The 16,026-nt window shown below is 37.8% G+C and overlaps 1 protein-coding gene across 2 annotated transcripts in view; it reads right to left on the bottom strand.

The window, feature by feature from the left end:
* The window catches only part of alpha-Man-Ia (alpha-Mannosidase class I a), a 42,737-nt gene that overhangs the window by 9,063 nt on the left and 17,648 nt on the right, over nt 1-16,026 (bottom strand). The window contains exons 1-8 of one of the 2 annotated variants that reach the window (XM_022074288.2): nt 8,254-9,637; nt 7,380-7,598; nt 5,290-5,469; nt 4,520-4,733; nt 3,667-3,891; nt 2,243-2,526; nt 1,589-1,705; nt 250-428 (exon numbers count right to left, since the gene is read on the bottom strand). In XM_022074288.2, coding sequence (XP_021929980.1) covers nt 309-428; nt 1,589-1,705; nt 2,243-2,526; nt 3,667-3,891; nt 4,520-4,733; nt 5,290-5,469; nt 7,380-7,598; nt 8,254-8,568 — 1,674 coding nt within the window. In that variant the 5' untranslated portion in view covers nt 8,569-9,637 and the 3' untranslated portion in view covers nt 250-308. Of the gene's footprint in view, nt 1-249; nt 429-1,588; nt 1,706-2,242; nt 2,527-3,666; nt 3,892-4,519; nt 4,734-5,289; nt 5,470-7,379; nt 7,599-8,253; nt 9,638-16,026 lie in introns of those variants that run through there. The other variant, XM_022074287.2, reaches the window with a different exon arrangement.

Genomic DNA, 16,026 nt, shown 5'->3' on the forward strand with positions numbered 1-16,026 from the left:
ACAGTCTACCACTTATTTGATTGCTGGCAACACTATAAAAGGTACGAGAATAGTAGATTGACTCTTGCAGTATTTAACAATACTTTTCATATGCATATGTTATAATATATGTTTTTATTTCCATAATGCTGTTTTTATTTAAATTTTTACATTTTTGAGAAAAATAAAGAGTAAAGTAGTAAATAAACTAATTTGTTGTAACACTAAAGAAGAAACTGAAGGTGTACAGGCAGCAATTATGAGTCTTACCTGTAATAAATAAATTAACATACTAGAAGTTGCAATCAGAAACCCTAAGATTACAAGTCTTATACTTGCTCCCTGTATAGAGGGTTTACTCCCTTGATGGGAAGAGGGTGTGCTTCTGTATTGTATACCCACTCATCCAAAGACATTAGACTGTCATCACTGAACAGCAGGTACAGATACTAAAACAAATGAAAAATACAATGTAAATGTTATAAGAAGATATCCGTCTTCTGGGTTATTGCGCTGTGTAGTCTGGTCGATGTTAACCAACGTTTCAGAGGTCATACTGCCTCCGTCATCAGGGCGATGTTATAACACTATTCAGCTAATGTGACTACAATCTCCAATAAAAGGAGTATATAATCCATGTGTCATGTTTATTTCATTATTAATTAATTATGCAAGAAATTTTATTTCATCTTGAGTAGTTGTAATAATACAACACTAACTTAAGGTAGCACTCTTCTCTAACAATCTGTGGTTCATACCAAAGTCAGTAGTCTCATAAAAGATTTGTCATTCTTGAAGGAAAGAAAGAAAGAAAGAAACGAATTCTATACAATTATTCAGACAAACAAATTTTGCTACCAATGTAACAATTACTTCTTATTTAATGTTTAAAATATAATACCTGATATATTCAATTCACATACTTTTATCTTACTCATTTCCTCAAATTCAAATTTACAATACAAGAAGTTGTAAAATTACCTTTGCATGGTTTCAATGACAAATAAATTCAATATTCCAAGTTTTAAGAGTTCTAGGAACAAGAAAATGACAAAGAATCCTAAAACTATGATTACACCAATTATTTTGTATGGGTGTGAAGTTTGGTCCCTTGTCTTAGAGGAAGAACACAAAAAGGGCTTTCAAAACAAAGTACTGAGGAGGATATTTGAACCTAAGAAGAATTGTGACAGGAGACTGTAGAAAACTTCATAATAAAGAGCTCTGTAATTTGTACCCTTCCCCAAATAATGGATTAAATCAAGGAAGATGTGATGTATATAGGACTTGCAGCAGACAGGAGAGAAGAAAAACATGTATACTGTGGAGCTTTCATGGCAGCTGTCATTAACAGAATCCTCTCAGGCCATCGACTGTCACGTGATTAAAACTTGCTGATGTTTCAAGGACCATTTCTGTCCTCATTCTGTGAATGGGAACAGACAGTGGTGGGCTCAAATGAAAACAGTTCTGCACCCCTGGGCTCAACAGAAGGCAAGAATTGTCTTAACCAGCTCAACAATTATCAGCTTTTCAAGGCAAACTCTGTACTGTGGATAGAGTGAATAAACTGGTTAGTTAGTTCATTGTCATTGGTTACATTCCTTACTTTCAACGTCTCTGCAAGGAAGAAACTCTGTTGTACATCATCCTTTGGAGGATCTTCCAGGTAAACATTTTTGAGTCCCGTATAACCACCTGCTACTCTGCAATGTTTCTCAATTGCCTAGACAAGAAAGAAGTTACACTTTCTACATTACAGCAGCAAACCTTTGGACACAAAATGCTAACATTATGAATGTTAATAAACTGCAATAAAAATACTTAGATGCATCTTATATGTCCACATACTTTACTGTTTCAGTAATATCAGTATGAACAAACCATACTGATATTACTGAAACAGTAAAGTATGTGGACATATAAGATGCATCTAAGTATTTTTATAACACTCTTAACAATTTGAAAATTTGTACTTAAAAACACATGTAATTCTTTTTTCATTTCAAAAGCAAGGAATGAAAACACAGATATGGAAAGTTGTTCTGCAGTTCACTTATCTAATAATGTAAGAAATGTTTTTATATTAAATTTTCCAAACACATTTACATATTATCACTGTGTAACATTCCAGGATTTTAAAAAATAAATCTGTACAGGAAAATGCAAAACATTTATTCTGTTATACTTTAACTTGGATTGACATGATTTTTCATTTTTTACACATGCATTTTTGCTTCTAATCAGAGTATGTGTTCTTCACCTGAACAGCCTCCCAGCCCCAGTCCCGATATTTCTGCTGCTTTGTGAGCCTCCACATAATGAAGTATGATTCTATCACTTCTGGCCGGAGGATGTAATACTTTTCACTGCTCTTGAGTGCTTTAGCTTCAATAGCCTCAGTAAAACGGAATGCCTCAGGCCCTAGTTTTGTTGCTGTGCGGTCATATGACTCATGGCAAGTGTTTGTAATAGCCTCAGCTATCCCCATGTAGCGTTCAGACAAATCATTCTTCAGAGTTTGAGCTCCGAGCCCGATCATACCCCCTGAAAGTAGAGTAGCATGACTTAAGTCACAGTTTCCAAAGCAGAACACCAGTCAATTTTCAGAATACACAGCAACCACACCAAATACAATTCACAAGGTCCACATATGACACTGTTCAAAAGTTCCAACCATAGTGCTTTACCAGAACATATTAACAAGTGTAACACCAAGTTTCTGAAAAAGTAAAATGTACATATTTTCCTTAAAAATCACAAGATTATATGCTAACTAATGTTCCAATACAGCCCTACCCCTTGCTTAAGTGTTAAAAGCTAATGACAGAAGCTATATTACCAGCTGAAACACCAAGGAATAATGAATAAGGAACTAAAATTTCACACAAATTTTTACTGCAACAACTACTTCCAGTTGCACTCTTTGATATGCCATACATGCTGATTCAATTTAAGCTGCTGCAGCAAAATTTAATTTGTTTCAGGAAAGAGCAACATTCAAATCTGGCAATACAGAATTATTATTACCCATTAGCTCTTATTCATGAAATATGAACTTAACAACAAAGAAAGACTACCACACCCACATAGAAATATCATTTGTAAGGCCATGCATGTTAGGACAAATTTAAGACTGAACTTCTACATACTTGTAAACCAATGCTAGTTTTGTATTCGTATTCCATGTCAAAAGGGAAATTGCTATGAGTGATGTTGGTCTTCTGGGTTGTAACACCATGTGGACTTGTAGGTAGGCATCAATGTTTTGGAGAAACATACTGTTTCCATCTTCAGGGCTAAAGATTAAGACAGTCTCTGAAACACTGGTAAATGTCCGTCAGTCCACATGGCATTACAACCCAGAAGACCAACTTCGCTCAAGTCTCGGAACAGAAAATTATATTGGGGATAGGGGATTAATTTTTCTTTAGAAGAAAGGCAAGGTAAGAAATTACGTAGATAAACAGAGCAGAAGTAATTGTTCAGGGCAACTTCATGGCGCCCCCCTTAATCCGCATAACAGGCACTGATAATATACGTAATGTAATAATTACTACATCAGAAATTTATCACAATTTTCTTTATTACTGCAGACATGTCTTACTCTGTAAATCACGTAACAGTTATAGTGCGTAAAGATTAAACAGAAACTGAAATAGTGCAAGTACCACACATAAAACTGACCTGAGAAGCATGCCAGATGGTCCATCTTATGTTCTAGTCGGTCAAACTTCATGTCAGAAATAAAGGTGAGGCCTCCAGGTGATACCTTTAGCATATGCAATAAAACATAATGTAGGGCGTCATCATACATCTGCCGCGCCTCCTGATCTTCCCGTCCTGACTGAAGCCATGCCTTCAACAAGTACTCATAGAAACTGTCACCAAGTCCACCCATTGACATGTGATCTGAAATAAAGGTTTAAGATGGGCATCACGATTACAACTACAAAACAAACAATACATAAGAATATTTAAAAAGTTTACAGTGAAAAGCCCTGATGACAATGAAGTCATTATGAAATGTTAATCATCACAGGACATGGAGAACATTTTTCTTTCAAACAGCCACACTGTCAAATTGGCCTTTATTTGTGGTTTGTATTAAGATGACACAGAAGGGCCATGCATCACTAGCTTACACAGAACTGTGTGTGTGCCTCCATGTATTTATAAATGCATTATCAACTTCACAGGTCAGGTAGCATCAATGGCACAATGACTGAAAATGATGTGAAAGGAACCAGTCATGGCTCATTTTAAGGTACTATCCCAGCAATTCACTTGAGCAACTAAGAAAGGAGAGCTAACTACTTCACTTCACCAGTACAGAGGCATGTATCATAAACAATTTACATCTGTATCATCACACTGTTTATTTGTACTGCAGTATCATAATTGCTTGTTACTTATTCTACTTATAATTTGCATCTCATTATAATATTTTAGTTCCTCACAACAACATGAACATAAATCTGATTAGGACAATATCAAAACACTAGTTTATTCTGAACTACTAACACATTTCTGAACTTACGTTGACCCCATTTTCCTGTCTTTGGATTGATGTAGTTGGGATACAGACCACGTGGTTTGTCCATGCTCTGGATCACACGTCGTATGTGGTCCACTTTGGCACGGTACACTGGATCGCCTGTCACATCTGACAAGTATGCAAACTCAAGATGCAGTGTTCCTACCTCAGACAATACGCTGCAGCCACCACTTGCCCAGGCATAGTTCTTGCTTGCCTGTCAAACATTCAGACATGAATATATTTTGGATTATGCATTACTCTGTGTATGAACTGTGACAGCTCAATCAATAAAGGGATGGCTGTTCTGCATTATCCATGCTACTTGTCCCCTCCATTATGAATATCAGACCACAAAGGGTACATAATTTGAAGACAGGAAAGAAAATAATTAAAAGGCACAAGAATTCACACTTTCAAAATATAAAACATGTTGCTACTAACATAACCTCAACTGGCACCATTTCACCCATAACTATGCTCACTCAAGACAAAATATATAAACCTGTTATACTATTGTGTTTATTTGTGAAAAAAAGCACAAAAAATGATATATCAGCAGTCACACACTCAAACATGCTTTAGAGCTCCAATGGTAGGGACTAAAGATCAGTAACACATTACAGTTGTCTCATAATGTACCTTAAAATGCAATGAAACATACTAGACAAGGACAAAAATATACTAGTGCGCATCATTTAAATTCAACTAAAAACATTTATAGGTATAACACAAAAGGTTCTTTGAGGACGAGTATGAATGAAATATGTTACCCCTGTCTTTATGTTGATTAGGGAGTGAGGAATGCCAGTTTGGGTCTGGAATGCTGGCAGCAGCTTCTTTGCAATCTGTTCAGCTTTGTCCCGGAACATAACATCTCCCGTCAGAGCAAAGCACGTCAGAAGACCACCAATAAAACGAATGTTTGTTTCAAATACTGAGAGGTCTGTGGTCTGTAAACAGAGAAATGAAATATTCTTTACAATATTTTACACATTTATGGATTAATTTACACAAGTGAAAGAACTGGAATACTTCAGAAATCATAACATAATCATAACCACAGATTTTCTGACAGTGAAGGTAATTCATCTTCATAAACTGGCATATATTTGGGTCCTATTAAAGATATGTAACAAAGACAAATAATGGTGATTTCAGTAAGTCTGAGAATAGTGCTAGCAAAAAATGTGTTTGCATAAAATACAATTAAAGCATAAATAAATTTATTGCAGGAATTATTCACAAAATTAAAAAAAAAACACCAACCATAATAAAACTCAAGACTTGCGCCTGATATGCACTAGAAAATTACTTTTAACAATTTGAATCTGCATGTCTGCCACATCTGATCTAAAAATGTTACTATACGAGTATTTTCTACAATCTTTTTAATATCCCATTTTATACAAATATATATCAAACATGTCAACTATTAGCCCCTTTAATAATCAATATCTATGCATTTTTCTCAGAGTGTATTAAACAGTGATTATTTCCTTAAACAGCACTAACTGGTCTTTGTAATAAAGAAATGTTACATTTTCTTCTAGGTACAGACTACATTTTTAAATATTCAGATAAGCCTCTGCTTAAAAAGGTTAAACTGGAGTTATCCCAAAACTTATTAGATTTGTTACGTGCATGCTGTCTGTGTTGCAATTTTAAGGTCATCAGATTGGACACAATTCTTCATAATTCCAAGGGTATGAATAACAATGAGGGAATTTATAAACAGTAACACTCTTATGTTACTGCTAAAATATTAAAAACTTTATTTCAAAACTCAGCTAAACATGATACGCACTTCACCAAGAGCCTATGACATTTCACATGTATAAGAATTAAACACAAATACATGTCTCTTCATCATAATAAAACCTACACGTTAGTCAATAAAACAGATCAATGCACTGAAGGACACTATATTCCTCTTTCTCATTCCATATTACTGAAAATTAAGGAAGGACTCAACATTGTAAAGTTACAAGTCACAGACTGAAGGAACCAACTAAGTATTAAACGCCTGGAATGGAACAAATAAATATGACAAACGAGTACCTGGTGAAGTAATGTGAAGTAAACAGTCAATACTGAAAAGTCAATGGCATCAGTTGCTCCCCCTTACTTTGTAATATATGTAGTATATGTATATTATGAACACACAGAATATCTAACACAGATACTATAAAATAATTTTCACTTATAATAAAACATGAGAGTTTAGACATAAACTAGAGTACATATAAAAAGCAAATTTCATACAAAAATAAAGCAGATTCGAAGGTTTGTGAACTCAGAAACTGATTCAAAATCCTTATCGAAAATTACATATAATTCAGAATTTTAAGTGTACAGCATTCTCAAAATTATACACAAAGTCTACCTATTTCATCATTCATATTGACTGATTTAACAGTAAAGTAAATGAGCAACTTGTTAACATCACATTCAGAATCTTCCCACGATCTATCAAAAAACCTAACAATTAAAACAAACATATATAATATTACCCAATGTTCTTCATGGATGTGAAATTTGGTGTCTCATTTTATGGAAAGAAACAGTGTGATGAAGTGAATATTTGTACCCCAGAAAGAAAATATCAGGAAGACAGATAAAAGTCCACAATGAAGATCTTTAATGTATCATTTACCTATTAACATTAGTGTTATTAGAAACATAAAGTTTGATAATCAAATGCGATTTTTTTTTACTATACCACCATCAGACTTCATATACTGTAAGGAATGCCTGAAAGCTCTTTATTATTTGCTACTAAACAACTGTTTTGAACCGACACTGTTCACATATTAATATTTCCTGGTACCAACTGTATAATACTAGTAACAAAACTACTTACTGCAGAGTTGATGTCAAAATTCTCTGCTATCCAATCCCGACCTTGTTTAAATTCCTCTTCCAACCCCATAATGTACAAGGTGTCCAAACCATCGACAATTGTTGCACCCAGAGACATCGATCCAAAGATGCTTGCGCTATGACCTCGTTTACTGATTGGACGAAGCTCGTTCTTCCCCCATGCATAGCGCACATAATTATCCCATGCATGTTTCATCATCTGCAACAAAGAAATTCACATGTGACTAGATGCTGGACTTTACAGTAACATTATATGACGGCCAAGAACAAAAGTGCTTCCTACGACAGTACTATTTTTTTGTAACACCGAAATGTCCTGCCATTACAATGAATGTTACATCTTTCATTTTGCATATACAGCAGATAATACAGAATAAACTTTATAAATACTAGTTATAGTCATAACCCAGTATCATCAATCTTCTTCTTCTATGGCTCTCCGATCCATATTCGGTCCATGGCCTCCTCAATTCTCCTCTGTCTGAGGCTTTGATTGAGGTTTTGAAACATCTTCCTTTTTACGTTGCAAGGTTGTTATCCTAGCGGCCAATCCCCAACCTGGAGGACCAGGGTACCTGTCTTAGTCTGACCTCTCCCCCACGACCAATCTGGCTAGGGAGGCCCTACCAGTAGCTATGCTACCGCCACTGAGGTACTCAAGCCCCACCACCACGACAAGGTGCAGGTACCATTAAGTGGTATCATCAATACATATTAAAAATTGTAACAAAGAGCATTAGATGTTTTATGAGAAGCACTTGGAAGGAAATGTGAAGACTTCCAAATTTAAAAACTGAAACATCATAGTTTCTAAAACATCAACTCTTTTAACTTTTATAAGACAGAATCGTTACCTCTTTTATCTTATTACGTTGCAACAAAGTTCCATCGAGTTGACTGATCTTGAATCCTTCAGTTGTACTATTTAGACGTAATGCTGTAGATACGACATAATTAGTGCTTAATTCTGGTAAAGTAGTGGTGACAATTGAAACATTATCTACTTCTGTCACAGCTTTCACCAAGGATACATTCACCAGCTCTGGAGGGCTGGACCCCATAGATGTCAGAGTACGCTGCCATATAATGATGATGCACACAAGTGTTGTAACACTCGCAAATGAAACAATTCCAGTCACAACTGAATACTGCATTTTTAACGTTAACATTCAGTTCTTCTGTGACTGTATGATCACCTTCATACCACTTTACTTCAAAACGGTCTGGTGACTTGTTCTCAAGACATGTCTCACTTCATAAAAATTAATTCTCTGTTTTAAGGAAACAATGCTTCCAATAACATAAAAGACAACTCAGTCCTGATAAATACGAAGTTGGTATTTATTAGAAAAATAGAACAGGTCATCAGTCAACCAACAGTAGACGTAAGTACCATATGGCTCCTTCTTCTTAGCAATAAGAAAACTGAATGTGTAACATAAGTAGAGATGTAACTACAACCATTTCTGGGCCACCTTTGAGGTCTAGTAGAGTTTATACATATCCTAGGTAACTGGAGAGGTATCTTTGGATATTCTTCATATTAACTAGCGTACTGATATTTTTGGTTCTTGCGAAGGCGGGTATGAAGATGACAGCTGTCTGGGATACTGTGCCATGCAGTCTGGTGGAAGCCGACAGACGCATCAGAGGTGCTTACTACCTACATTAACAGGGGAACACTTCGCCCTCATGACAGAGGCAACAGTTTCCAGGTTGAAATAAAATGGCGTTAATCATGATATGAAGCTGTTATCGTTGTTACTTAACCCTTAAAGGCCCAGAGGTAACCACATGTGCCACCTGGTTTAACATTCAATTACTCTGTGTTTTCTCAAGGTCAAGTTTCTCACTGTAAACAGGGATTGATTCTTTAAATAGTATTAACCAATTGATCTTTGAAACAGTGAAATGTGGTGTTTTCTTTGCCGGTACGAACTGCATTCTTAAATACAGTATTATTTAGGCAAGCTACCTTTACACCTGTATACGCAGAAATGGACTATAAACATCTCACAAAATGCATATATATAATTAGACTGATGCTTCTGCCTCAAACAAGTTGAAAATCAAATACTTCTTACGTTTCCATTATATGTAAATAACTTGGTGAAAATGGAAAATGGAGGCACAAAGGACCTATGAAATGTTGGTAAACTTCTACCAGACTACAAGGCGCTACAACCCAGAAGACAGCCATCTTCGAACTTACCACCGTGAGAACATCAAATATTCTCAGTAAAAATGTTTTCAAAAGTTTCGTCTCAAGAATATAGATGAAAATAACATTATATATTATATTTTTCATTATATTACTGTTGTTACCGTTTATAGATGGGCGTACCCTGTGCCATATTATTATAAGGGGGAGATCACATCACTCTCGCCCTCAGGATATGACGCCTACACTTCAGATACGTCTAAAACTGCCAAATTTGATCTCCGGTACTCAGGTGGGAGGAGGGCAAAACGGACCGCCCAGATTGTGAGTACTACGTAAAATTATGCTAGAAGACTCTCGGCATATCGATACACGAAGATATTATTTAAACTATCTTCATTCATACATACGTTTTCTGCCAGATACTTTTATTTAATATGGATATAAACATGTAAAGACACTGAATAGTTTAATCTGCGTCTTCATTATTTCGTTATTTTCAACCTACTTCCCTTATTTCATAAAGATAAACTGCTCAATATTATGCTTATGTGACTGTCTCCTTCTCATGACCTTTGATCCGCGCTCTCATTAAAATTTACAAGGTACACAACATTTAAGAATAAAATATTCCATCCGCCTACGTGATACAGATATACCAGAAATATGCACTAGAAAGTAAACCTGTCTTCACAACACAGAAAACACACTTCAATGCACAGAGGCTGTCGCACGACTGAAATAAATGGCAAGCTTTTTAACGTAACGAACCCCGTTCATTATCTATACAACAACAGAGTTAGAAAGAGAAACCAACATGTCATGGGGGCGACGTTTCATAAAACTGTATCTTATCAAATGCATGAGCAATTCACTTGGTGGTAAAATGATATAAATCATATATTAACGTTTTTAAAGTACCCGACCGGAAAGGAAGATTAAACTCTGTAAATTTAAATAACCACAATGTTCATGTTAAAAATCCCAAATCAATTTTATTAGTGTTTACTGGGGCCCACTCTAGGGCAACGGTTCCCAAACACTTTTACTCCCAGGTCCTTTGATGTGAACACAAATATCTGAGGCCCCCAAACCCATAAACTATCTTGTAATGTGATTTGGCAATTTCAAAAGATAATTACTAAAGAACATTAACAATATCTATAAAGTACTTTTTCAATCATGTTTTTAATTTGATGTGATCCTTCACAGCAGTTTACATGTATTAAAACTAAACCATTAGCTCCACGAAGAACGCCCTGGGGGACCGCGAATACCACTTCAGGGATATGCTGTTCTAAAAGTCGGCAGATACGGCCTAAACGTTACATACGTCCGTCTATCACTCAGTACTTCGTAAACAGATGTTGTCTTGTTTGCATAAATTAATGGTGATACCAGATAACTCTACGTTCGCTACAGAAATGGGCACACGCTCCACATTCTGAAAACGAAAACAACTGGCGCCAATGGCAAATGCTCCCGTCTGGCTAGCATTGCGCCGACAGACCACCAAAACTGATAAAACATAAATGAGATGTTCTTTACAACCACTTCACAACAATAACAACAAAAATTCCTTTTAAATTGTGGTGTGATTATGGGGGGGGGGGGGGGAAATAATATTTCATTTCCGCACGACTTGACTTCTAGCCTGGGATTCACCAATGAACGTCACCATCCTCACATTAAACCAAAGAAATTACAGGAACGTAACGTTGGGCACTGTCCATTGTCTGAGGGGTATCTATATACCTCATACAATGAACAATGTCAAACATAATGCTTCTGTAATGAATCAACCACCGACATAAATCTTTAGAGAATCAAAAACCATACATGACAGTTCAGAAATCCCGGCAAGAAGATGGATTTAAGCTCCAAATATGAGCCCTTCTTGGAGTTGCGGCAATATGAAGCATGCAGCATCATGGACTCCTCAGAGCCAACACCTTCCGAAGTCAATGTCAGAAGCGGAAACCCTGCTCGATACAGAGCAAAAGAGCTGACTTACAGGCCTATGTATCAGTACTTTTACGAGGCGCGTCCACAAAGTACGTTTCCCACTCGTCCCACAGATAGCAAACCTTATATTGCGCGAAGCGACTGTGCGTACGTGATAGAGCAATGACGTAGCATGGCGCATGCACTAACGGCACTTCCCGCGTTCTCACAGTAGCATCGTTGCAGCTGTTGAAGATGGAGGTTCTTATTCCAGCTCCCGCCGACTGTGAAGTGCGGCCAGTGATAACGCTAGGCCGCACACGGCTCGACGGACAGCAAGTCTCCTGCAGGAGTTCAGCTGGGAGGTGTTTAATCATTCACCCTACAGCCCGGACCTCGCTCCCAGTGATTTCCATCTTTTCCTACACCTCAAGAAATTCCTGTCCGGTCAGCGTCAGCGTTTTGAGAATGACAGAGAGGCGGAGATGGTTGTCACACAGTGGTTCCAATCCCAGGCGGCAGACTTCTACGACACAGGTATTCAAAAGTTGGTCCCACGGTATGACCAATGTCTCAATTCCGGTGGCGAATATGTTGAAAAATAGCTGGACACTTGCTGTATCTGTTGCAATAAATATTTCCATGAAATTGTGTTTTGTTTCTGTAAACGGCCCCAGGGAAACTTACTTTGTGGACGAGCCTCGTATATAATATTTCGTGTACCTACGTATGTTTCAGTTTTAACATATCATACTACGCCAGTCTTTCTTCTTTAGATTTCAAGTACCGCTAGCTCTGACTATTTGCCTTTAACATCATGGAGCATAATCCTCATTGAAAAGCTGATACTCGCTCAGTTGAGCAAGAAATTCTCAACCTTTTACGGACCTTGAACATAGAAGTTGGATTACGTGTTCACAGGAGGTCGTTACTGCATGCTATCCTGAATAATATAAATCCAGGACACATTCTCACAGCCTCTTTATTTCAAATCCGCTTTAATATTATCTTGTAATCAAGGCCTACGTCTCCCCAACTACGAGTATTACTTCCAGATTTCCCGACTGAAACTGCAAACGCGTATGCATTTCTCGTGTCACCCATACAGGCCTAATACATGTCCACCCATTTTATTCACGCTGATTTGATAATCCAAATTAATAGCAGACTATTTGGTTAAGAGCACAATTGATAAAGCTCCTATCATGGTACTATTCTACTCGCGCATACTACCGTTACTTCCTTTTAAATCCCAATATTCCCCACAGAACCGACATGTCTGGGTAGAATATTCTGAATTCTCTTAAACTTCATATTCTTGGTATAAGTTAATAAACATTCGCTTCAAAACAAATCAGTTTTGTTTCATCTCGAATGAGTATTCTGCTTCTAGAAATAGTAGCCGCCCCTCAAATTGCATGCTTCAAGGCCACGGGAGGGCTTCGCCCTCTCTTACCGCGCGGCTCCAAGTCACCAATAAAGCGTTGCAAGCTTCGCTATGCTGCGAGTTCTGAGCTGTCTTTACTCGTCTAGGCACCTATTTTCGTGTTACGACGTTGTACTATTTTTCTGCGACCCTGAAGCATGTAACTTGTTACGGCTACTATGATTTATATCTGTCGGTCGAAGCCCAATCGGTTAGAATATTAAACTGACAGTCATTATACAAGACTGGATTTTTTATTGCTCAAATCACAATGATAATATATAAAGAACCAGAGTGGCAATACTTAGTTTCAATTTATCAGTCAGTCACCCAGCATTGCGCTACTAATGCACGCGATGTTAAGCACTCGACTGTTCGATATGTCACAACACGGTACAAGTGAATATATGGGTAATGGTGGAAACATTTCAATGAAATTTTATGCCTCCTTGTCATGAAAACCAACGCTAATGAGCTGCTATCAACAGCCAAAGACATTACATAACCAATAATTCCACAGCACGGCACGTTTACAAACCCCAAAGGCACCAAATTTCTGTACAACGCCAGACATTCCATCAGCAAATTCAAATGACTCTATCACTGTTTGAGAGAATCATAAACTAATACGAATATTATAAAATTTCAATTCCCACGAAACTCCCAGGTATTTCAAAGCCATTCGTAACCGATATGAATTATTCACCATTACAAAAACCAACTAACCAGATTACGCCTTTCATTTAAAAAATGTTTCCTATTTTACAATCTGCAGCTGCATAATTATAATCTTACGAAGGTACGCAAAGCATTAAAGACAACACTGTTACATGATTTTTCAACAAAACAACCAAATCATTTCAGACATAGTTTAACATTCTTAAATATTCGCCTTGATTTCGAGTACACTTCATCAAGCAGCTTACACGTTTCCTGATTCCATTAGAATAAAACATTTCTCGTTTGGATCTCGAGCAGTTTTGTGCCTCTTATTTCGCTCACCATGCTCATTGCAGATGCACTTTCATCACTGCTCATTTTTCGGTTGTCCCGGATACGCTTATTAATCTGCCCCTTAATCTCAACATAGTCGACGGCAGCCAAGAACGCGCATCATCAACACTCCTATGAATCCTTCCATCAATTCCTTTCCTGTCCTCCCGAAACCCAATCGGCACGAATTATACACAAACTTGATCATATAACACACTCAAATGCTGATAGTTTTAATTCGTCTGGCTTTCGGTTCATGTATTTTTTCAGTAAAATGGTACACATTTAATGTGTACTTCCTGTATTCAGGCTCGTGTACATAATCACGTAGCTTAAAGGAAACGACTAACGATGTTCTTATAACAAGAACTACGTAGGGTGGAGGAAAGATTAATGAATGCTTTAATGAGTCCTGATGAATAAGCAACGGTTAATTTTATTTATGTTGGGAAAGGTAAAGAACGCCTTGGGAGCTGCACGAACATTCACTTCTAATGGTACCAAGAGAAAAGAGGATGATGTTGGTTTATCTTCATATACAAGGTGCAAATTACTAGACTCAGTCAGCAGAATGTTGGCTACCTCAAATATATACTTAATTATACATACTGCCCATCATTGTTTTGTTTGTTTAGTGTTCTGTCTGACGACAGGTCCATATGAACAGGATCCTTCTATCCTTTTCTCGGACTGGGACCTGTTCACATACGTTCTTGGCAGATGATCCAGAAGTGGTTTGCCATTGCCTTCTTCTGTGTGTGAATGGAGTAATTGTTGGGATGCCACGGAGAAACAGGGGAAGCCCCCGGAGGAAAACTCCGTGTTGCCTAGACCACGGCCTTGCCCAACACAAGTTATAAATTCGGGCACCTCCGGGAATCGAACCCGAGACCCCAGGATTACAAGTCCAGCGTTCTAACCGCTAGACCACCGTGGCTATAGCCCCTCATTACGTCGCAGGAAATACACGCACTCTTTTCATGGAACATCCCAGTCCTAGCCTCTCTCCAGTCCGCCATGACGGAATCCCTAAGTTGTTTCTCTGTTATCAGCAGAACCAGCATTTTTTCCCCACTACAAATTCCACATGCAGTGGGCGAATCTCGAAACCATACTGCCTCATTTGATGCCCGTATATTCACCACAAGACCAAAAGCGCGTTCTTAAAATGATATTTAACATCGTGACAAAAAAGAAGTGACAGATCGCGATCCACTTCCATAAACACGAGGGCCAAATGTAACCATGTTAAATTAGTGTCTGCCGTTGGGCCAAGATCATGGCGGCGAGCATGATAGCTTTCTTTTAAGATACTGCACCTTGTCCGACAGAATTTGACAGACACATCCGGGATGGTTACTGCCTCCATCATCAGGACGATAACAAAATATGGAAAGAAAGCGGTCGTGCCCAAACGAAAATTGTTATTCTGGCATTTGCCTGGGAGAGACTGAGGAAAACCACATAAAGCCTCAGTCAGGACAGTCCGTCTGCGGAAACTGACTTGGAACTAGGGACCTCCCGAATAGGAAGCAGGAGTGTTAGCCACTCGAAGACGACATTCGATAGCTTAACACATCATACAGCGGGTAAGTTTAGAAATACAATCTGACGCACACATTTTTCGCTCTGGAAATTAGCTAAATTAAACCACACAGAAAACTGAACTATTACATTATAACTTCAACTTAAAGATTTTCGTTCTGACAACGTTTAATGCTCTAACAGAGAAGTCCGGATTCCCGTCTGATATCGAACCTCCTACAGAAAAATCGATAACAAAACCGACCAAGTATAGCGTCTGAAAATTACTACTTAGCAGACGAACCAAGCGTTACGTTCCTCGCGACCCTACACCGGTCATTAAGTGGGTTCCAATTTATCTGTCCACCTGATCGCGTACAGTTGGTCTCTCTTTCAAGGACGACCGAGTGCCTCTCGTTTTTTGCTTTCAGTCCTCCGTGCCTGAGATGAAACTTGCCGATAGGACGGTTAGATCCAGATATTTAATAGTTCCACTAAGAAGTAATAACAGTAATCATAAAGGCAAAAGAAGGCCTGTGTTTGTTCTATCGAACGACAATCAGTCTCCGTGTCTAAGAA

This window comes from Zootermopsis nevadensis, unplaced genomic scaffold, assembly GCF_977971745.1.
Source record: "Zootermopsis nevadensis isolate Lab colony 2312 unplaced genomic scaffold, Znev_1.0 Znev_ptg000028l, whole genome shotgun sequence".
NCBI classification, from domain to species: Eukaryota; Metazoa; Arthropoda; class Insecta; order Blattodea; family Termopsidae; genus Zootermopsis; species Zootermopsis nevadensis.